Genomic DNA, 22,684 nt, shown 5'->3' on the forward strand with positions numbered 1-22,684 from the left:
CTTTATTTTCAGAAGCTGTTGTTTCTCCTCATCCATGGAGCTCTTGGCAGCTTCATTCTCCACACTTTTCGTTTTTACTTCCTTCATCAAGGTTTCTACATGTTCTTTGTCACTTTCTGATTTCTTTTGTCTTTCCTGAAGCAGTGTTTTCTGCTCCTTTATGAGGCTCATAGTGACTTCATTTTCTTGTCTTCTTCTGTCAAGGTCGTTCCTTGATTCCTCCAATAGTTTTCTGTCTTTCTTCAGCAAATCACTGGAACTTTGCAGCTCTTGAATTTGTGTTTCCAGTTCATCTTTTCTCAACTCTAGTTCTGTAGTGACTGTGAGTTCTTGTTGTTTCAAGGAATCTTTTTGATGCTGGACTTCCTGTCTTTTCTTCTCCATCTCTCTTGCCTCTTGGTGAAGTTTCTGTTTTTCTTCACTGATAAGGGCCAATGCTTCTGCAGTTTCCTTTTGTTGCTTTTTTACATTCGCCTCTAAGTTTTCCAGATTTTCTTTTTCAGCTTGTAATTTTCTTCTGCTCTCTTGTATTTGTTCTTTCTCTTCATTGATGCTGCATATTGCAGTTTTTGTTGCTGTCCTTTCTTGGTCCAGGTCTTTCTTTAGGGCTTCAAATTGTTGTTTCTCTTCCTGCCACAGCTGACTGTAAGTCTGTAGCTCTTTAAATCCTGTCTCCAGTTTGTTTTGTCTTTGCTCTAGTTCTTGTTTCAGGTGGTCTTTTTGGCATTCAACGTCCTGTCTCTTCATGTCCAGTTCTGCCTGCATTTGTAGAAGTTGTTCTTTCTCTTCATCATTGATTTTCTTAGCAGCCTCAGTCTCTAAATGTTTAATTTCCATCCGATCCATAAATGCTTTGATTTGTTCTTTCTCAATTTCTAATTGTCTCCTGTCTTCTTGAAGCAGTCTCATGGCAACTTCAGTTTCTTGTCTTCTTCTGTCAAGGTCCATCCTTGATTCTTCCAATAGTTTTCTGTCTTTCTTCAACAAATCACTGGAACTTTGCAGCTCTTGAATTTGTGTTTCCAGTTCATCTTTTCTCAACTCTAGTTCTGTAGTGACTGTGAGTTCTTGTTTCAAGGAATCTTTTTGATGCTGGACTTCCTGTCTTTTCTTCTCCATCTCTCTTGCCTCTTGGTGAAGTTTCTGTTTTTCTTCATTTATGAGGGCCATTGCTTCTGCAGTTTCCTTTTGTTGCCTGTTCACATCCTCCTTTAAGATCTCATTTGTTTCTTTTGCTGCTTGCAGCTCTTTGATGTGCTCCTTTATTTTTTCTTTCACTTCATAACAGATATCTTGATCAGTTTTAGTTGCTGTCCTTTCTTGATCCAGGTCTTTCCTCAGCTCCTCCAGTTGTTGTTTCTCTTGCTGCCACAGCTGACTGTACGTGTGGAGCTCTTTAAATCCTGTCTCCAGTTTATTTTGTCTTAACTCTAGTTCTTGTTGCAGTTTGTCCTGTTGGTGTTTTACTTCTTGTCTCTTTATGTCCAGCTCTACCTTTATTTTCAGAAGCTGTTGTTTCTCCTCATCCATGGAGCTCTTGGCAGCTTCATTCTCCACACTTTTCGTTTTTACTTCCTTCATCAAGGTTTCTACATGTTCTTTGTCACTTTCTGATTTCTTTTGTCTTTCTTGAAGCAGTGTTTTCTGCTCCTTTATGAGGCTCATAGTGACTTCATTTTCTTGTCTTCTTCTGTCAAGGTCGTTCCTTGATTCCTCCAATAGTTTTCTGTCTTTCTTCAGCAAATCACTGGAACTTTGCAGCTCTTGAATTTGTGTTTCCAGTTCATCTTTTCTCAACTCTAGTTCTGTAGTGACTGTGAGTTCTTGTTGTTTCAAGGAATCTTTTTGATGCTGGACTTCCTGTCTTTTCTTCTCCATCTCTCTTGCCTCTTGGTGAAGTTTCTGTTTTTCTTCACTGATAAGGGCCAATGCTTCTGCAGTTTCCTTTTGTTGCTTTTTTACATTCTCCTCTAAGTTTTCCAGATTTTCTTTTTCAGCTTGTAATTTTATTCTGCTCTCTTTTATTTGTTCTTTCTCTTCATTGATGCTGCATATTGCAGTTTTTGTTGCTGTCCTTTCTTGGTCCAGGTCTTTCTTTAGGGCTTCTAATTGTTGTTTCTCTTCCTGCCACAGCTGACTGTAAGTCTGTAGCTCTTTAAATCCTGTCTCCAGTTTGTTTTGTCTTTGCTCTAGTTCTTGTTTCAGGTGGTCTTTTTGGCATTCAACGTCCTGTCTCTTCATGTCCAGTTCTGCCTGCATTTGTAGAAGTTGTTCTTTCTCTTCATCATTGATTTTCTTAGCAGCCTCAGTCTCTAAATGTTTAATTTCCATCCGATCCATCAATGCTTTGATTTGTTCTTTGTCCATTTCTAATTGTCTCCTGTCTTCTTGAAGCAGTCTCATGGCAACTTCAGTTTCTTGTCTTCTTCTGTCAAGGTCGTTCCTTGATTCTTCCAATAGTTTTCTGTCTTTCTTCAACAAATCACTGGAACTTTGCAGCTCTTGAATTTGTGTTTCCAGTTCATCTTTTCTCAACTCTAGTTCTGTAGTGACTGTGAGTTCTTGTTTCAAGGAATCTTTTTGATGCTGGACTTCCTGTCTTTTCTTCTCCATCTCTCTTGCCTCTTGTTGAAGTTTCTGTTTTTCTTCATTTATGAGGGCCATTGCTTCTGCAGTTTCCTTTTGTTGCCTGTTCACATCCTCCTTTAAGTTCTCATTTGTTTCTTTTGCTGCTTGCAGCTCTTTGATGTGCTCCTTTATTTTTTCTTTCACTTCATAACAGATATCTTGATCAGTTTTAGTTGCTGTCCTTTCTTGATCCAGGTCTTTCCTCAGCTCCTCCAGTTGTTGTTTCTCTTGCTGCCACAGCTGACTGTACGTTTGGAGCTCTTTAAATCCTGTCTCCAGTTTATTTTGTCTTAACTCTAGTTCTGTAGTGACTGTGAGTTCTTGTTGTTTCAAGGAATCTTTTTGATGCTGGACTTCCTGTCTTTTCTTCTCCATCTCTCTTGCCTCTTGGTGAAGTTTCTGTTTTTCTTCACTGATAAGGGCCAATGCTTCTGCAGTTTCCTTTTGTTGCTTTTTTACATTCTCCTTTAAGTTTTCCAGATTTTCTTTTTCAGCTTGTAATTTTCTTCTGCTCTCTTTTATTTGTTCTTTCTCTTCATTGATAATGCTTATTGCAGTTTTTGTTGCTGTCCTTTCTTGGTCCAGGTCTTTCTTTAGGGCTTCAAATTGTTGTTTCTCTTCCTGCCACAGCTGACTGTAAGTCTGTAGCTCTTTAAATCCTGTCTCCAGTTTGTTTTGTCTTTGCTCTAGTTCTTGTTTCAGGTGGTCTTTTTGGCATTCAACGTCCTGTCTCTTCATGTCCAGTTCTGCCTGCATTTGTAGAAGTTGTTCTTTCTCTTCATCATTGATTTTCTTAGCAGCCTCAGTCTCTAAATGTTTAATTTCCATCCGATCCATCAATGCTTTGATTTGTTCTTTGTCCATTTCTAATTGTCTCCTGTCTTCTTGAAGCAGTCTCATGGCAACTTCAGTTTCTTGTCTTCTTCTGTCAAGGTCCATCCTTGATTCTTCCAATAGTTTTCTGTCTTTCTTCAACAAATCACTGGAACTTTGCAGCTCTTGAATTTGTGTTTCCAGTTCATCTTTTCTCAACTCTAGTTCTGTAGTGACTGTGAGTTCTTGTTTCAAGGAATCTTTTTGATGCTGGACTTCCTGTCTTTTCTTCTCCATCTCTCTTGCCTCTTGTTGAAGTTTCTGTTTTTCTTCATTTATGAGGGCCATTGCTTCTGCAGTTTCCTTTTGTTGCCTGTTCACATCCTCCTTTAAGTTCTCATTTGTTTCTTTTGCTGCTTGCAGCTCTTTGATGTGCTCCTTTATTTTTTCTTTCACTTCATAACAGATATCTTGATCAGTTTTAGTTGCTGTCCTTTCTTGATCCAGGTCTTTCCTCAGCTCCTCCAGTTGTTGTTTCTCTTGCTGCCACAGCTGACTGTATGTTTGGAGCTCTTTAAATCCTGTCTCTAGTTTATTTTGTCTTAACTCTAGTTCTTGTTGCAGTTTGTCCTGTTGGTGTTTTACTTCTTGTCTCTTTATGTCCAGCTCTACCTTTATTTTCAGAAGCTGTTGTTTCTCCTCATCCATGGAGCTCTTGGCAGCTTCATTCTCCACACTTTTCGTTTTTACTTCCTTCATCAAGGTTTCTACATGTTCTTTGTCACTTTCTGATTTCTTTTGTCTTTCCTGAAGCAGTGTTTTCTGCTCCTTTATGAGGCTCATAGTGACTTCATTTTCTTGTCTTCTTCTGTCAAGGTCGTTCCTTGATTCCTCCAATAGTTTTCTGTCTTTCTTCAGCAAATCACTGGAACTTTGCAGCTCTTGAATTTGTGTTTCCAGTTCATCTTTTCTCAACTCTAGTTCTGTAGTGACTGTGAGTTCTTGTTGTTTCAAGGAATCTTTTTGATGCTGGACTTCCTGTCTTTTCTTCTCCATCTCTCTTGCCTCTTGGTGAAGTTTCTGTTTTTCTTCACTGATAAGGGCCAATGCTTCTGCAGTTTCCTTTTGTTGCTTTTTTACATTCGCCTCTAAGTTTTCCAGATTTTCTTTTTCAGCTTGTAATTTTCTTCTGCTCTCTTTTATTTGTTCTTTCTCTTCATTGATAATGCTTATTGCAGTTTTTGTTGCTGTCCTTTCTTGGTCCAGGTCTTTCTTTAGGGCTTCAAATTGTTGTTTCTCTTCCTGCCACAGCTGACTGTAAGTCTGTAGCTCTTTAAATCCTGTCTCCAGTTTGTTTTGTCTTTGCTCTAGTTCTTGTTTCAGGTGGTCTTTTTGGCATTCAACGTCCTGTCTCTTCATGTCCAGTTCTGCCTGCATTTGTAGAAGTTGTTCTTTCTCTTCATCATTGATTTTCTTAGCAGCCTCAGTCTCTAAATGTTTAATTTCCATCCGATCCATCAATGCTTTGATTTGTTCTTTGTCCATTTCTAATTGTCTCCTGTCTTCTTGAAGCAGTCTCATGGCAACTTCAGTTTCTTGTCTTCTTCTGTCAAGGTCCATCCTTGATTCTTCCAATAGTTTTCTGTCTTTCTTCAACAAATCACTGGAACTTTGCAGCTCTTGAATTTGTGTTTCCAGTTCATCTTTTCTCAACTCTAGTTCTGTAGTGACTGTGAGTTCTTGTTTCAAGGAATCTTTTTGATGCTGGACTTCCTGTCTTTTCTTCTCCATCTCTCTTGCCTCTTGTTGAAGTTTCTGTTTTTCTTCATTTATGAGGGCCATTGCTTCTGCAGTTTCCTTTTGTTGCCTGTTCACATCCTCCTTTAAGTTCTCATTTGTTTCTTTTGCTGCTTGCAGCTCTTTGATGTGCTCCTTTATTTTTTCTTTCACTTCATAACAGATATCTTGATCAGTTTTAGTTGCTGTCCTTTCTTGATCCAGGTCTTTCCTCAGCTCCTCCAGTTGTTGTTTCTCTTGCTGCCACAGCTGACTGTATGTTTGGAGCTCTTTAAATCCTGTCTCTAGTTTATTTTGTCTTAACTCTAGTTCTTGTTGCAGTTTGTCCTGTTGGTGTTTTACTTCTTGTCTCTTTATGTCCAGCTCTACCTTTATTTTCAGAAGCTGTTGTTTCTCCTCATCCATGGAGCTCTTGGCAGCTTCATTCTCCACACTTTTCGTTTTTACTTCCTTCATCAAGGTTTCTACATGTTCTTTGTCACTTTCTGATTTCTTTTGTCTTTCCTGAAGCAGTGTTTTCTGCTCCTTTATGAGGCTCATAGTGACTTCATTTTCTTGTCTTCTTCTGTCAAGGTCGTTCCTTGATTCCTCCAATAGTTTTCTGTCTTTCTTCAGCAAATCACTGGAACTTTGCAGCTCTTGAATTTGTGTTTCCAGTTCATCTTTTCTCAACTCTAGTTCTGTAGTGACTGTGAGTTCTTGTTGTTTCAAGGAATCTTTTTGATGCTGGACTTCCTGTCTTTTCTTCTCCATCTCTCTTGCCTCTTGGTGAAGTTTCTGTTTTTCTTCACTGATAAGGGCCAATGCTTCTGCAGTTTCCTTTTGTTGCTTTTTTACATTCGCCTCTAAGTTTTCCAGATTTTCTTTTTCAGCTTGTAATTTTCTTCTGCTCTCTTGTATTTGTTCTTTCTCTTCATTGATGCTGCATATTGCAGTTTTTGTTGCTGTCCTTTCTTGGTCCAGGTCTTTCTTTAGGGCTTCAAATTGTTGTTTCTCTTCCTGCCACAGCTGACTGTAAGTCTGTAGCTCTTTAAATCCTGTCTCCAGTTTGTTTTGTCTTTGCTCTAGTTCTTGTTTCAGGTGGTCTTTTTGGCATTCAACGTCCTGTCTCTTCATGTCCAGTTCTGCCTGCATTTGTAGAAGTTGTTCTTTCTCTTCATCATTGATTTTCTTAGCAGCCTCAGTCTCTAAATGTTTAATTTCCATCCGATCCATCAATGCTTTGATTTGTTCTTTGTCAATTTCTAATTGTCTCCTGTCTTCTTGAAGCAGTCTCATGGCAACTTCAGTTTCTTGTCTTCTTCTGTCAAGGTCCATCCTTGATTCTTCCAATAGTTTTCTGTCTTTCTTCAACAAATCACTGGAACTTTGCAGCTCTTGAATTTGTGTTTCCAGTTCATCTTTTCTCAACTCTAGTTCTGTAGTGACTGTGAGTTCTTGTTTCAAGGAATCTTTTTGATGCTGGACTTCCTGTCTTTTCTTCTCCATCTCTCTTGCCTCTTGTTGAAGTTTCTGTTTTTCTTCATTTATGAGGGCCATTGCTTCTGCAGTTTCCTTTTGTTGCCTGTTCACATCCTCCTTTAAGTTCTCATTTGTTTCTTTTGCTGCTTGCAGCTCTTTGATGTGCTCCTTTATTTTTTCTTTCACTTCATAACAGATATCTTGATCAGTTTTAGTTGCTGTCCTTTCTTGATCCAGGTCTTTCCTCAGCTCCTCCAGTTGTTGTTTCTCTTGCTGCCACAGCTGACTGTATGTTTGGAGCTCTTTAAATCCTGTCTCTAGTTTATTTTGTCTTAACTCTAGTTCTTGTTGCAGTTTGTCCTGTTGGTGTTTTACTTCTTGTCTCTTTATGTCCAGCTCTACCTTTATTTTCAGAAGCTGTTGTTTCTCCTCATCCATGGAGCTCTTGGCAGCTTCATTCTCCACACTTTTCGTTTTTACTTCCTTCATCAAGGTTTCTACATGTTCTTTGTCACTTTCTGATTTCTTTTGTCTTTCCTGAAGCAGTGTTTTCTGCTCCTTTATGAGGCTCATAGTGACTTCATTTTCTTGTCTTCTTCTGTCAAGGTCGTTCCTTGATTCCTCCAATAGTTTTCTGTCTTTCTTCAGCAAATCACTGGAACTTTGCAGCTGTTGAATTTGTGTTTCCAGTTCATCTTTTCTCAACTCTAGTTCTGTAGTGACTGTGAGTTCTTGTTGTTTCAAGGAATCTTTTTGATGCTGGACTTCCTGTCTTTTCTTCTCCATCTCTCTTGCCTCTTGGTGAAGTTTCTGTTTTTCTTCACTGATAAGGGCCAATGCTTCTGCAGTTTCCTTTTGTTGCTTTTTTACATTCGCCTCTAAGTTTTCCAGATTTTCTTTTTCAGCTTGTAATTTTCTTCTGCTCTCTTGTATTTGTTCTTTCTCTTCATTGATGCTGCATATTGCAGTTTTTGTTGCTGTCCTTTCTTGGTCCAGGTCTTTCTTTAGGGCTTCAAATTGTTGTTTCTCTTCCTGCCACAGCTGACTGTAAGTCTGTAGCTCTTTAAATCCTGTCTCCAGTTTGTTTTGTCTTTGCTCTAGTTCTTGTTTCAGGTGGTCTTTTTGGCATTCAACGTCCTGTCTCTTCATGTCCAGTTCTGCCTGCATTTGTAGAAGTTGTTCTTTCTCTTCATCATTGATTTTCTTAGCAGCCTCAGTCTCTAAATGTTTAATTTCCATCCGATCCATCAATGCTTTGATTTGTTCTTTGTCAATTTCTAATTGTCTCCTGTCTTCTTGAAGCAGTCTCATGGCAACTTCAGTTTCTTGTCTTCTTCTGTCAAGGTCCATCCTTGATTCTTCCAATAGTTTTCTGTCTTTCTTCAACAAATCACTGGAACTTTGCAGCTCTTGAATTTGTGTTTCCAGTTCATCTTTTCTCAACTCTAGTTCTGTAGCGACTGTGAGTTCTTGTTTCAAGGAATCTTTTTGATGCTGGACTTCCTGTCTTTTCTTCTCCATCTCTCTTGCCTCTTGGTGAAGTTTCTGTTTTTCTTCATTTATGAGGGCCATTGCTTCTGCAGTTTCCTTTTGTTGCCTGTTCACATCCTCCTTTAAGATCTCATTTGTTTCTTTTGCTGCTTGCAGCTCTTTGATGTGCTCCTTTATTTTTTCTTTCACTTCATAACAGATATCTTGATCAGTTTTAGTTGCTGTCCTTTCTTGATCCAGGTCTTTCCTCAGCTCCTCCAGTTGTTGTTTCTCTTGCTGCCACAGCTGACTGTACGTGTGGAGCTCTTTAAATCCTGTCTCCAGTTTATTTTGTCTTAACTCTAGTTCTTGTTGCAGTTTGTCCTGTTGGTGTTTTACTTCTTGTCTCTTTATGTCCAGCTCTACCTTTATTTTCAGAAGCTGTTGTTTCTCCTCATCCATGGAGCTCTTGGCAGCTTCATTCTCCACACTTTTCGTTTTTACTTCCTTCATCAAGGTTTCTACATGTTCTTTTTCACTTTCTGATTTCTTTTGTCTTTCTTGAAGCAGTGTTTTCTGCTCCTTTATGAGGCTCATAGTGACGTCATTTTCTTGTCTTCTTCTGTCAAGGTCGTTCCTTGATTCCTCCAATAGTTTTCTGTCTTTCTTCAGCAAATCACTGGAACTTTGCAGCTCTTGAATTTGTGTTTCCAGTTCATCTTTTCTCAACTCTAGTTCTGTAGTGACTGTGAGTTCTTGTTGTTTCAAGGAATCTTTTTGATGCTGGACTTCCTGTCTTTTCTTCTCCATCTCTCTTGCCTCTTGGTGAAGTTTCTGTTTTTCTTCACTGATAAGGGCCAATGCTTCTGCAGTTTCCTTTTGTTGCTTTTTTACATTCTCCTCTAAGTTTTCCAGATTTTCTTTTTCAGCTTGTAATTTTATTCTGCTCTCTTTTATTTGTTCTTTCTCTTCATTGATAATGCTTATTGCAGTTTTTGTTGCTGTCCTTTCTTGGTCCAGGTCTTTCTTTAGGGCTTCTAATTGTTGTTTCTCTTCCTGCCACAGCTGACTGTAAGTCTGTAGCTCTTTAAATCCTGTCTCCAGTTTGTTTTGTCTTTGCTCTAGTTCTTGTTTCAGGTGGTCTTTTTGGCATTCAACGTCCTGTCTCTTCATGTCCAGTTCTGCCTGCATTTGTAGAAGTTGTTCTTTCTCTTCATCATTGATTTTCTTAGCAGCCTCAGTCTCTAAATGTTTAATTTCCATCCGATCCATCAATGCTTTGATTTGTTCTTTGTCCATTTCTAATTGTCTCCTGTCTTCTTGAAGCAGTCTCATGGCAACTTCAGTTTCTTGTCTTCTTCTGTCAAGGTCGTTCCTTGATTCTTCCAATAGTTTTCTGTCTTTCTTCAACAAATCACTGGAACTTTGCAGCTCTTGAATTTGTGTTTCCAGTTCATCTTTTCTCAACTCTAGTTCTGTAGTGACTGTGAGTTCTTGTTTCAAGGAATCTTTTTGATGCTGGACTTCCTGTCTTTTCTTCTCCATCTCTCTTGCCTCTTGTTGAAGTTTCTGTTTTTCTTCATTTATGAGGGCCATTGCTTCTGCAGTTTCCTTTTGTTGCCTGTTCACATCCTCCTTTAAGTTCTCATTTGTTTCTTTTGCTGCTTGCAGCTCTTTGATGTGCTCCTTTATTTTTTCTTTCACTTCATAACAGATATCTTGATCAGTTTTAGTTGCTGTCCTTTCTTGATCCAGGTCTTTCCTCAGCTCCTCCAGTTGTTGTTTCTCTTGCTGCCACAGCTGACTGTACGTTTGGAGCTCTTTAAATCCTGTCTCTAGTTTATTTTGTCTTAACTCTAGTTCTTGTTGCAGTTTGTCCTGTTGGTGTTTTACTTCTTGTCTCTTTATGTCCAGCTCTACCTTTATTTTCAGAAGCTGTTGTTTCTCCTCATCCATGGAGCTCTTGGCAGCTTCATTCTCCACACTTTTCGTTTTTACTTCCTTCATCAAGGTTTCTACATGTTCTTTGTCACTTTCTGATTTCTTTTGTCTTTCCTGAAGCAGTGTTTTCTGCTCCTTTATGAGGCTCATAGTGACTTCATTTTCTTGTCTTCTTCTGTCAAGGTCGTTCCTTGATTCCTCCAATAGTTTTCTGTCTTTCTTCAGCAAATTACTGGAACTTTGCAGCTCTTGAATTTGTGTTTCCAGTTCATCTTTTCTCAACTCTAGTTCTGTAGTGACTGTGAGTTCTTGTTGTTTCAAGGAATCTTTTTGATGCTGGACTTCCTGTCTTTTCTTCTCCATCTCTCTTGCCTCTTGGTGAAGTTTCTGTTTTTCTTCACTGATAAGGGCCAATGCTTCTGCAGTTTCCTTTTGTTGCTTTTTTACATTCTCCTCTAAGTTTTCCAGATTTTCTTTTTCAGCTTGTAATTTTATTCTGCTCTCTTTTATTTGTTCTTTCTCTTCATTGATAATGCTTATTGCAGTTTTTGTTGCTGTCCTTTCTTGGTCCAGGTCTTTCTTTAGGGCTTCTAATTGTTGTTTCTCTTCCTGCCACAGCTGACTGTAAGTCTGTAGCTCTTTAAATCCTGTCTCCAGTTTGTTTTGTCTTTGCTCTAGTTCTTGTTTCAGGTGGTCTTTTTGGCATTCAACGTCCTGTCTCTTCATGTCCAGTTCTGCCTGCATTTGTAGAAGTTGTTCTTTCTCTTCATCATTGATTTTCTTAGCAGCCTCAGTCTCTAAATGTTTAATTTCCATCCGATCCATCAATGCTTTGATTTGTTCTTTGTCCATTTCTAATTGTCTCCTGTCTTCTTGAAGCAGTCTCATGGCAACTTCAGTTTCTTGTCTTCTTCTGTCAAGGTCGTTCCTTGATTCTTCCAATAGTTTTCTGTCTTTCTTCAACAAATCACTGGAACTTTGCAGCTCTTGAATTTGTGTTTCCAGTTCATCTTTTCTCAACTCTAGTTCTGTAGTGACTGTGAGTTCTTGTTTCAAGGAATCTTTTTGATGCTGGACTTCCTGTCTTTTCTTCTCCATCTCTCTTGCCTCTTGTTGAAGTTTCTGTTTTTCTTCATTTATGAGGGCCATTGCTTCTGCAGTTTCCTTTTGTTGCCTGTTCACATCCTCCTTTAAGTTCTCATTTGTTTCTTTTGCTGCTTGCAGCTCTTTGATGTGCTCCTTTATTTTTTCTTTCACTTCATAACAGATATCTTGATCAGTTTTAGTTGCTGTCCTTTCTTGATCCAGGTCTTTCCTCAGCTCCTCCAGTTGTTGTTTCTCTTGCTGCCACAGCTGACTGTACGTTTGGAGCTCTTTAAATCCTGTCTCTAGTTTATTTTGTCTTAACTCTAGTTCTTGTTGCAGTTTGTCCTGTTGGTGTTTTACTTCTTGTCTCTTTATGTCCAGCTCTACCTTTATTTTCAGAAGCTGTTGTTTCTCCTCATCCATGGAGCTCTTGGCAGCTTCATTCTCCACACTTTTCGTTTTTACTTCCTTCATCAAGGTTTCTACATGTTCTTTGTCACTTTCTGATTTCTTTTGTCTTTCCTGAAGCAGTGTTTTCTGCTCCTTTATGAGGCTCATAGTGACTTCATTTTCTTGTCTTCTTCTGTCAAGGTCGTTCCTTGATTCCTCCAATAGTTTTCTGTCTTTCTTCAGCAAATTACTGGAACTTTGCAGCTCTTGAATTTGTGTTTCCAGTTCATCTTTTCTCAACTCTAGTTCTGTAGTGACTGTGAGTTCTTGTTGTTTCAAGGAATCTTTTTGATGCTGGACTTCCTGTCTTTTCTTCTCCATCTCTCTTGCCTCTTGGTGAAGTTTCTGTTTTTCTTCACTGATAAGGGCCAATGCTTCTACAGTTTCCTTTTGTTGCTTTTTTACATTCTCCTCTAAGTTTTCCAGATTTTCTTTTTCAGCTTGTAATTTTCTTCTGCTCTCTTTTATTTGTTCTTTCTCTTCATTGATAATGCTTATTGCAGTTTTTGTTGCTGTCCTTTCTTGGTCCAGGTCTTTCTTTAGGGCTTCTAATTGTTGTTTCTCTTCCTGCCACAGCTGACTGTAAGTCTGTAGCTCTTTAAATCCTGTCTCCAGTTTGTTTTGTCTTTGCTCTAGTTCTTGTTTCAGGTGGTCTTTTTGGCATTCAACGTCCTGTCTCTTCATGTCCAGTTCTGCCTGCATTTGTAGAAGTTGTTCTTTCTCTTCATCATTGATTTTCTTAGCAGCCTCAGTCTCTAAATGTTTAATTTCCATCCGATCCATCAATGCTTTGATTTGTTCTTTGTCCATTTCTAATTGTCTCCTGTCTTCTTGAAGCAGTCTCATGGCAACTTCAGTTTCTTGTCTTCTTCTGTCAAGGTCCATCCTTGATTCTTCCAATAGTTTTCTGTCTTTCTTCAACAAATCACTGGAACTTTGCAGCTCTTGAATTTGTGTTTCCAGTTCATCTTTTCTCAACTCTAGTTCTGTAGTGACTGTGAGTTCTTGTTTCAAGGAATCTTTTTGATGCTGGACTTCCTGTCTTTTCTTCTCCATCTCTCTTGCCTCTTGGTGAAGTTTCTGTTTTTCTTCATTTATGAGGGCCATTGCTTCTGCAGTTTCCGTTTGTTGCCTGTTCACATCCTCCTTTAAGATCTCATTTGTTTCTTTTGCAGCTTGCAGCTCTCTGATGTGCTCCTTTATTTTTTCTTTCACTTCATAACAGATATCTTGATCAGTTTTAGTTGCTGTCCTTTCTTGATCCAGGTCTTTCCTAAGCTCCTCCAGTTGTTGTTTCTCTTGCTGCCACAGCTGACTGTACGTTTGGAGCTCTTTAAATCCTGTCTCCAGTTTATTTTGTCTTAACTCTAGTTCTGTAGTGACTGTGAGTTCTTGTTGTTTCAAGGAATCTTTTTGATGCTGGACTTCCTGTCTTTTCTTCTCCATCTCTCTTGCCTCTTGGTGAAGTTTCTGTTTTTCTTCATTTATGAGGGCCATTGCTTCTGCAGTTTCCTTTTGTTGCCTGTTCACATCCTCCTTTAAGATCTCATTTGTTTCTTTTGCTGCTTGCAGCTCTTTGATGTGCTCCTTTATTTTTTCTTTCACTTCATAACAGATATCTTGATCAGTTTTAGTTGCTGTCCTTTCTTGATCCAGGTCTTTCCTCAGCTCCTCCAGTTGTTGTTTCTCTTGCTGCCACAGCTGACTGTACGTGTGGAGCTCTTTAAATCCTGTCTCCAGTTTATTTTGTCTTAACTCTAGTTCTTGTTGCAGTTTGTCCTGTTGGTGTTTTACTTCTTGTCTCTTTATGTCCAGCTCTACCTTTATTTTCAGAAGCTGTTGTTTCTCCTCATCCATGGAGCTCTTGGCAGCTTCATTCTCCACACTTTTCGTTTTTACTTCCTTCATCAAGGTTTCTACATGTTCTTTGTCACTTTCTGATTTCTTTTGTCTTTCTTGAAGCAGTGTTTTCTGCTCCTTTATGAGGCTCATAGTGACGTCATTTTCTTGTCTTCTTCTGTCAAGGTCGTTCCTTGATTCCTCCAATAGTTTTCTGTCTTTCTTCAGCAAATCACTGGAACTTTGCAGCTCTTGAATTTGTGTTTCCAGTTCATCTTTTCTCAACTCTAGTTCTGTAGTGACTGTGAGTTCTTGTTGTTTCAAGGAATCTTTTTGATGCTGGACTTCCTGTCTTTTCTTCTCCATCTCTCTTGCCTCTTGGTGAAGTTTCTGTTTTTCTTCACTGATAAGGGCCAATGCTTCTGCAGTTTCCTTTTGTTGCTTTTTTACATTCTCCTCTAAGTTTTCCAGATTTTCTTTTTCAGCTTGTAATTTTATTCTGCTCTCTTTTATTTGTTCTTTCTCTTCATTGATGCTGCATATTGCAGTTTTTGTTGCTGTCCTTTCTTGGTCCAGGTCTTTCTTTAGGGCTTCTAATTGTTGTTTCTCTTCCTGCCACAGCTGACTGTAAGTCTGTAGCTCTTTAAATCCTGTCTCCAGTTTGTTTTGTCTTTGCTCTAGTTCTTGTTTCAGGTGGTCTTTTTGGCATTCAACGTCCTGTCTCTTCATGTCCAGTTCTGCCTGCATTTGTAGAAGTTGTTCTTTCTCTTCATCATTGATTTTCTTAGCAGCCTCAGTCTCTAAATGTTTAATTTCCATCCGATCCATCAATGCTTTGATTTGTTCTTTGTCCATTTCTAATTGTCTCCTGTCTTCTTGAAGCAGTCTCATGGCAACTTCAGTTTCTTGTCTTCTTCTGTCAAGGTCGTTCCTTGATTCTTCCAATAGTTTTCTGTCTTTCTTCAACAAATCACTGGAACTTTGCAGCTCTTGAATTTGTGTTTCCAGTTCATCTTTTCTCAACTCTAGTTCTGTAGTGACTGTGAGTTCTTGTTTCAAGGAATCTTTTTGATGCTGGACTTCCTGTCTTTTCTTCTCCATCTCTCTTGCCTCTTGTTGAAGTTTCTGTTTTTCTTCATTTATGAGGGCCATTGCTTCTGCAGTTTCCGTTTGTTGCCTGTTCACATCCTCCTTTAAGATCTCATTTGTTTCTTTTGCAGCTTGCAGCTCTCTGATGTGCTCCTTTATTTTTTCTTTCACTTCATAACAGATATCTTGATCAGTTTTAGTTGCTGTCCTTTCTTGATCCAGGTCTTTCCTCAGCTCCTCCAGTTGTTGTTTCTCTTGCTGCCACAGCTGACTGTACGTTTGGAGCTCTTTAAATCCTGTCTCCAGTTTATTTTGTCTTAACTCTAGTTCTGTAGTGACTGTGAGTTCTTGTTGTTTCAAGGAATCTTTTTGATGCTGGACTTCCTGTCTTTTCTTCTCCATCTCTCTTGCCTCTTGGTGAAGTTTCTGTTTTTCTTCACTGATAAGGGCCAATGCTTCTGCAGTTTCCTTTTGTTGCTTTTTTACATTCTCCTTTAAGTTTTCCAGATTTTCTTTTTCAGCTTGTAATTTTCTTCTGCTCTCTTTTATTTGTTCTTTCTCTTCATTGATAATGCTTATTGCAGTTTTTGTTGCTGTCCTTTCTTGGTCCAGGTCTTTCTTTAGGGCTTCAAATTGTTGTTTCTCTTCCTGCCACAGCTGACTGTAAGTCTGTAGCTCTTTAAATCCTGTCTCCAGTTTGTTTTGTCTTTGCTCTAGTTCTTGTTTCAGGTGGTCTTTTTGGCATTCAACGTCCTGTCTCTTCATGTCCAGTTCTGCCTGCATTTGTAGAAGTTGTTCTTTCTCTTCATCATTGATTTTCTTAGCAGCCTCAGTCTCTAAATGTTTAATTTCCATCCGATCCATCAATGCTTTGATTTGTTCTTTGTCCATTTCTAATTGTCTCCTGTCTTCTTGAAGCAGTCTCATGGCAACTTCAGTTTCTTGTCTTCTTCTGTCAAGGTCCATCCTTGATTCTTCCAATAGTTTTCTGTCTTTCTTCAACAAATCATTGGAACTTTGCAGCTCTTGAATTTGTGTTTCCAGTTCATCTTTTCTCAACTCTAGTTCTGTAGTGACTGTGAGTTCTTGTTTCAAGGAATCTTTTTGATGCTGGACTTCCTGTCTTTTCTTCTCCATCTCTCTTGCCTCTTGGTGAAGTTTCTGTTTTTCTTCATTTATGAGGGCCATTGCTTCTGCAGTTTCCTTTTGTTGCCTGTTCACATCCTCCTTTAAGATCTCATTTGTTTCTTTTGCAGCTTGCAGCTCTTTGATGTGCTCCTTTATTTTTTCTTTCACTTCATAACAGATATCTTGATCAGTTTTAGTTGCTGTCCTTTCTTGATCCAGGTCTTTCCTCAGCTCCTCCAGTTGTTGTTTCTCTTGCTGCCACAGCTGACTGTACGTTTGGAGCTCTTTAAATCCTGTCTCCAGTTTATTTTGTCTTAACTCTAGTTCTTGTTGCAGTTTGTCCTGTTGGTGTTTTACTTCTTGTCTCTTTATGTCCAGCTCTACCTTTATTTTCAGAAGCTGTTGTTTTTCCTCATCCATGGAGCTCTTGGTAGCTTCATTCTCCACACTTTTCGTTTTTACTTCCTTCATCAAGGTTTCTACATGTTCTTTGTCACTTTCTGATTTCTTTTGTCTTTCCTGAAGCAGTGTTTTCTGCTCCTTTATGAGGCTCATAGTGACTTCATTTTCTTGTCTTCTTCTGTCAAGGTCGTTCCTTGATTCTTCCAATAGTTTTCTGTCTTTCTTCAGCAAATCACTGGAGCGTTGCAGCTCTTGAATTTGTGTTTCCAGTTTATTTTTTCTCAACTCTAGTTCTGTAGTGACTTCTTCTTTCAAGGAATCTTTTTGATGCTGGACTTCCTGTCTTTTCTTCTCCATCTCTCTTGCCTCTTGGTGAAGTTTCTGTTTTTCTTCATTTATGAGGGCCATTACTTCTGCAGTTTCCTTTTGTTCCAGATTTTCTTCTTCAGCTTGTAGCTTTCTTCTGCTCTCCATTATCTGTTCATTTTCTCCATTAATGCGGCTTATTGCAGTTTTTGTTGCCGTCCACTCTTTGTCCAGGTCTTTTTTCAGTTCTTCCAATTGTTGTTTTTGTGCTTGCCACAGCTGACTGTAAGTCCGGAGCTCTTTTATTCCCGTCTCCAGTTTATTTTGTCTCAAACCTAGTTCTTGTTGCAGTTTGTCTTTCTGGTGTTCTACTTCTCGTCTCTTCATTTCCAGCTCGGCCTTTATTATCAGAAGTTGCTGTTTCTCTTCATTTTTGCAGCTCTTACCAGCCTCAGTTTCAGCCTCTCGTTTTATTTTCTCAAGTTCCTTCTTCTGTTCCTCCAGCTGCCTCTTTACCTTCAGTAGCTCAGTATAATCATGCGTTTCTTGGCGTTTGAGTTCTTCTTCGTGTTTTATTACTTTGCATTGCTGCTGTTCTATTTCTTGTCTTTCCATGTCCAGCTCTGTCTTCATTTTGAGAAGCTGTTTTTTCTCTTCATCAATAATTTTCATTGCAACCTCCAATTGTTCTCTTTGACTGTTCGGTTCTTCTAATTCAACTTGTGAATTGTCTTCCGTGGGCTTTTGTTTCCCCTCATTGAGCATGAACATAGCTGTAACGCCCTCTTGTCTTTTCATCTCCAGATGTTTCCTCTGCTCTTCCAATTGTTCTCTCTCCTTCTCCAACAAATCTCTACATTTGTTCACATTTTGCTGTTGCCTCTCCATCTCAGTTTGCCACAGCTTAAATTCATGGATGACACTCTCAAACTGTTGTCTCTTAGAGCGAATCTGTGTTGCCATGTCTTGGATGTTGGTCTTCTCTGCGTAAGCTTCCATCAGCAGACTCTCAGTACGTTTCCTCTGCTTAAGAAGTTCAGAGCTTGTTTTTTGGACCTGTTTAATTTGTCTCATCATGTCATCTTTATGTCTTTCAATTAGATGGAGCTCAACCTTAGTCCTTGTTTGCTCTATCTCTTGTTTATTACCAATTCTCACTTCATCCTCTAACTTCTTCTGTGGATTATTTTCAGTTTCTTTGTCTGTACTGATCATATTTACCAGTAGAAACATCATTTTGTCTCTTTGTGTGTTGAGCAAATCGCTAAATCTAGACACAACTTCTTGATTATTTTGAAATTGAGACATCATTTTGACTAGTGTTTCTCTGTCCTCTTTTAATCTGTTTGCTTTCGTTTGTAGATCATTGCACATTCTTTCTTTCAGCTGTTGAAGTTTAGCTCGATTTTCCTTTAGTTCTTCTTCTCTAGTTCTCATTCTTTCTGTATTGTCCTCCAGTTGCTGCATGTCCATAATCAAGTCTGGGCTGGGCTCTTCTGGACTCATGGAAACCTCGCCCAGTTCAGCCCATTCTTGCCCTTGTCTTATATTGGTTGATAAACTGACTTCCGGTTTAACCTTCTCAGCCTTATCCTTATCTTCCATTTGTTTCAGATCCAACCTCGTCACCAGAACTCCCATTTGACCTTTTGTTGTGTCAAGTTGAAGTCTTATTTTCTTTATTTGACCTTTTTCTCTCATTAGCTCCTGTAGCAAAACATTCATGCTTTTGTTTTTCTTGTCCAGCTCTTTTGTGATTATTTCAATCTTGTCCTTTTCTTCCTTTAAATTAAGTGTCTGTTGTTGCAATATGCCCGAGATTACATCACGTTGCAATTTATCTCTATTGATTGTTTCTTCTTTTCTTTCCATATCTTTTTGTCTTTTTACTTGGTCTAGCAATGCAATTTCCAAATTTTCACTTTCAGATACACCTTCACTCTCCATTTGAACTTTTTTAGTCTCCCCTTTGACTACCTTGTTCAGTAGTTGTGTAACGCTCAAAAGAGTTTCTTTATTTTTGCTGATATCTGCCATTTTCTGTCCCAGGTCTGAGCACAGCGTTGACACTTGATGGTTGTTCTCGTGCAATACGTTCAGTTGCAGCTTGACATTCCCAATCATCCTTTCGTTTAGCAGTTTGAGTTTTTCGGTCATAATCACGACACCTTGCATTTTATTCATAACCATTTCTTTACAGGACTTGATCTCTAACATTTTTCTTACCATTTCATCTTTCCTTTTCTGAATTTCAATCTTAATTTGATCTAAATGTTTCCTCTCTATTCCCATGCTGGACCTTTCAGTTCTGATTGCTTCCAAAACAGAGTTAATATTGTCTTTGTGGTTCCTGAGTTCCTTTAAAGTTGATTCAAGCTCAGATTTGATCCCCTCCACGACTTTCAGAAGATTGAAATTCTTTGCTGTTTCATCCATCGCCTTCTTTTCATCCTCAAACTTGACAAGCCTTTGGTCTTCACACACCACACATTTCATCTGATCTCCTGCTGGATATTTTAGTTTGAAGAGTTCCCTCATTCCTTCTTTCAGCATTTCAGCAAAACTAGACATGTTGTTTTTTACTTGATCCAGATCAGCACACTTTTTCTCCAATAAAGTGCACAGTAAAATAACACTGTTTGAATTTTCTTCCAATTCTCTTATTTTGTTTCTAATTCTGTCTGTCGTCCCTTTAATTACATCTTTCAGCTTGCCATTTAAAAAATCCATATATTTACATTTTCCCAGGAGATTGTCTTCTTTTAAGAGAAGTGTTGACATCCTTTGCTGTATCTCGTTCTTCTCACTTAAAAGCATCGCCTTCTGAATGTCGAATATGCTTTTCATTTCAGTCATGTATTCTCTGTCTAGTCTCATGCTGTCAATAGCAGTTTTAACATCCTGATCCTTTTTGTCAAGACTTTGCGATACCTCTGAAACAATATTACTCTGCAGATGCACTATTTTCCCTGTATATTTCTCCTGGAGCTCCTTGTGTTTAGCCTGAACTTCAAAGGCTAAATCTTGTATGCTCGTTCTCATTTTCTCAATATCTTCAAAAAGCCTTGATAGTTTTTGACATTGAATTCTTTGCTCATTTTGGGCACAGGATAATTTTTGTTTCTCATCTTGTATTAAAAATGTACTGGCTTTCAATGCTTGAATTTGTTTTTGGATTCCATCATCCATTCTGTCTTTCTTTGGCCTTTCCATGTCAGTTTGAGTACACACGTCTGACATGATTTGTTTCGTGGGCTGGTCCATGTACCGTGGGGCTTCTCTTGTTTCTTTCATAAAAATGACATTTTCCGTTTGCACCTCAGTCTCAACACATGTTTTTAAAACCTGTCTGTTGTACTTCTCTTCCGGGATGTTTTGGAGTGACAGATGTTTCAATTCATCTCTTTGCTTCAAGAACAGTTGAATATACTCCTCTATTTTGCGTTTATTTTCCTCTAGCCCGGCCCACTTTTGCTTCAAATCATTGCATAACCTTTGAAGTTGGTTCTTGCTTGTCTCTAATTTATGCAGTTTGTTTTTCAGTTGCTCATTTATCCTTCGACCCTGCTCTTGGACTTTTCCCATTCCTGTTTCCATGGAACCCAATACGTCTCTGAGCTCATTCTCTTTTGCTGTCAGCTCAGAAATGTGTTTTTGCCGTTTTTCGCTGTCACAAACCAGCTGTTTTTCCACATGGCCTTCAGTCTGAATGATTCCACTCACAAAGCTGGTACCAGCCTCTGCTTCTCCAGGGCCCGTCTGTGTTTGGACATATCCACTCATCTTCTCATACAGCTCCTCAAACTTTCTTCTCAGAGTTTCAATCGATGTAATCTTCTCCACAAGTGTCTTCTCGCTTGTTTCCAACTTAATTAGCTCTTTTCTCATTCTCGCTTTATCCTCGTCTGATTTGAGACTCTCCACATTGACCTCAGTCTTCATTTGTACGACCTCGTCTCTTTCTGCTCTAATTACATCTAAAGTGGTTTCATTCTTTTGTCTCAACGCATTTACTTCCTGTCTTTCTGACGACAACGTGTTCCGTTTTTGGTCCAGTTTGAGTGATTGCTGTTTTATCTCTTCATCTTTAGCTTCTTGTTCTTTATGTTTCAATATAAACCTTTTCATCAGTGTTTCTCTTACTTGAGACGTCTCCAGAATCAGGTTTTGAATGTTGAACTTTTCCGCGTTGACATCGTGCAGAAGACAGTGGATGCATTGTCTGCCGTTTTCGAGCTCTGACACAATGTTCTTCAGTTTACTTTGTGCCTCTTTCATGACACGTTGACCTGTGTCTAAGAGATCGACCTGTGTACGAATGTCCCCTTTCAGCAGGTCAGCTTTCTGTTCACTCTGCACATCCACAGTTTGTCCTTCCAGTTGGGTTTTGATAACTGTACTCTTAAATTGTTGTAACTTTGTCTTAACCATAAGTTCCAGGTTTTTAATGCAGAGTTTGTTTTGATCTATTTCAAGCCGTAATGTTTGAATATGTTCTTTCTCCATTTGTAAATCCGCCTTAGTTTTCTCTAGCTTCTCTTTTTGAAATGCAAATATGGTCAAGCAATTCTTAACATTAGACAACATTGATTCCAAGCACACATTTTGTTTCTTGATTTTCTTTTTTAGACCATCAATATTCTTATCTTTTTTCTCCTGCCTTTCTCCATTTGTTACAATAATGCTCATCATTTTTGGTACATATTGTTTTACTTTCTCTATAAGTTCTTTCTGGTCATTGATCAGTTTATGGTGTAGCTCTGTAAACCGGATGCTGTTTTGAGTCATGAGTTCAATCCTGATTTCTGCATCTTCACGTTGTCTTTCTACAAATTCTTTAAGCCTTGTTCTTAAATGTTCCATCATTCTCACAGAATTGGATATTTGATCGTTCTGGACTTGGACCAATACCCAGCTCTCTTCCAGTTTCTGCCTTTCTTCCAGAAGCAGTTTCCGCTCCTCTTCAATATCATTCTTATCTTGACGGAGCGATTTCCTCTCCTCTGTGATTTGGTTGAGAGCACTTTCTGTTTCGTCTCTTTTTTCTGTGAGATTTCGCAAGAGTTCTACTTGTTCTCTTTCAGTTATTAATTTGTTGTCAGACATTTGCAGCTCCAGGGTTAGTTTTGTAAAGTCTTCTTCTTTCAGATCTAGTTCTTTTTGTTTTAATACAACTTTGTCAGTTAGCTCTAGAAGTTTGGCTCTTGTGTTGTCAAACAATGCAGCAGTCTCAACTCTCTGACCTTTGACTTCCCTCAGCAGAGTTTCACTGTGTTCTTTCTGATTCAGGAGTTTAGAGCTCGTCTGCAGGAGCGTGTTTCTGTCCTTCCTCATTTCATTGCAGTATCTCTCTAACTTCCTCATGACATCACCCATCATCTTCTGCAGCTCCTCTTTCTCTCTGTTCATCTTGTTCCTCTCTTGTCCCAGTTCCTGTCTCTGCTGCTTCACTTCTGAGCTCTCTGTCTCCACGTTTTGTCTCTCCAGTACAAGTTGTTGCTTTTGTCCAATGAAGAGAGACAGTGTGTCTTTAAGATTGTCCTTGTGTCTCTCCAACAGCTGAGTGCAGTCGTCCATCTTGTCTCTGTCCTGGTCCAGAGCTGTGAGCTGCCGCCTCAGAGTGTCCATGTCCTGTAGGTGTAGTTGTGATGTGCTCCTCTTGTGTTGGAGGAGACCTTTCAGGTGGCTCAGTCGCTCTCTCACAATGAGAAGCTGCTCTCGTCTTGTCTTCAGCTCTGTGTCCATCTGCTCCTGTTGTTTCTGCAGCTTCAGCCTGTCCATGTCCAAAGTGTTGTCCTTCAGACTGAGTTGGCGTCTCTGCTCTCTGATTTCCTCCAAAGCAGCTTTCAGATCTTCCTGAACCACTTCAGCTTGTTGTCGAGTGCTCAGGTGTTCCTCTTCTTTTTGTCTCAGCTCGACCTGCTGATGCTCCAGTTTCTGTCCCTTCATTTCCAGTTCCATCCTCAGTCTGTCCAGTTGCTCTCTCTCCTCTTTGATAAGCTTCATGGTGGCCTCACTCTCCTTTCGTTTTCTGTTCACTTCTGTCATCAACACTTTCAGCTGTTCTCTTTCAGTTTGGGACTTTCTTCTGTTGTCTTCAAGCTGATATTTCTCTTCATGAATGAGTCTTAACGTGGCATCGGCTTCTTCTCTTCTCCTGTCTAAGTCCTTCATCAGAGCACTCACGTGATCCTTTTCTCTGCTTAGTAATTCCTTCTGGCTGTTCAGTTTTTCTTGTTGTAAGTCAATTTCCAGTTTCTTCAGGTCTATTTCT

General features: G+C 39.1%; 1 protein-coding gene across 11 annotated transcripts in view; it reads right to left on the reverse strand.

Annotated features, from left to right (window-relative positions):
- The window catches only part of LOC140361152 (uncharacterized), a 46,073-nt gene that overhangs the window by 9,211 nt on the left and 14,178 nt on the right, over positions 1-22,684 (reverse strand). Inside the window, exons 4-10 of one of the 11 annotated variants that reach the window (XM_072446803.1) lie at positions 11,584-22,684; positions 8,596-10,848; positions 7,102-7,860; positions 5,608-6,366; positions 4,114-4,872; positions 1,495-3,378; positions 1-759 (exon numbers count right to left, since the gene is read on the reverse strand). The exon at positions 11,584-22,684 is cut by the window's right edge and continues 11,126 nt beyond it. In XM_072446803.1, the coding sequence (XP_072302904.1) occupies positions 1-759; positions 1,495-3,378; positions 4,114-4,872; positions 5,608-6,366; positions 7,102-7,860; positions 8,596-10,848; positions 11,584-22,684 (18,274 nt within the window). The other 10 variants (XM_072446802.1, XM_072446801.1, XM_072446798.1 and 7 more) reach the window with 10 other exon arrangements.

Source organism: Eucyclogobius newberryi, unplaced genomic scaffold (genome assembly GCF_026437365.1).
Source record: "Eucyclogobius newberryi isolate DKJ021-1_F unplaced genomic scaffold, fEucNew1.0.hap1 SCAF_15, whole genome shotgun sequence".
Lineage (NCBI taxonomy): Eukaryota > Metazoa > Chordata > Actinopteri > Gobiiformes > Gobiidae > Eucyclogobius > Eucyclogobius newberryi.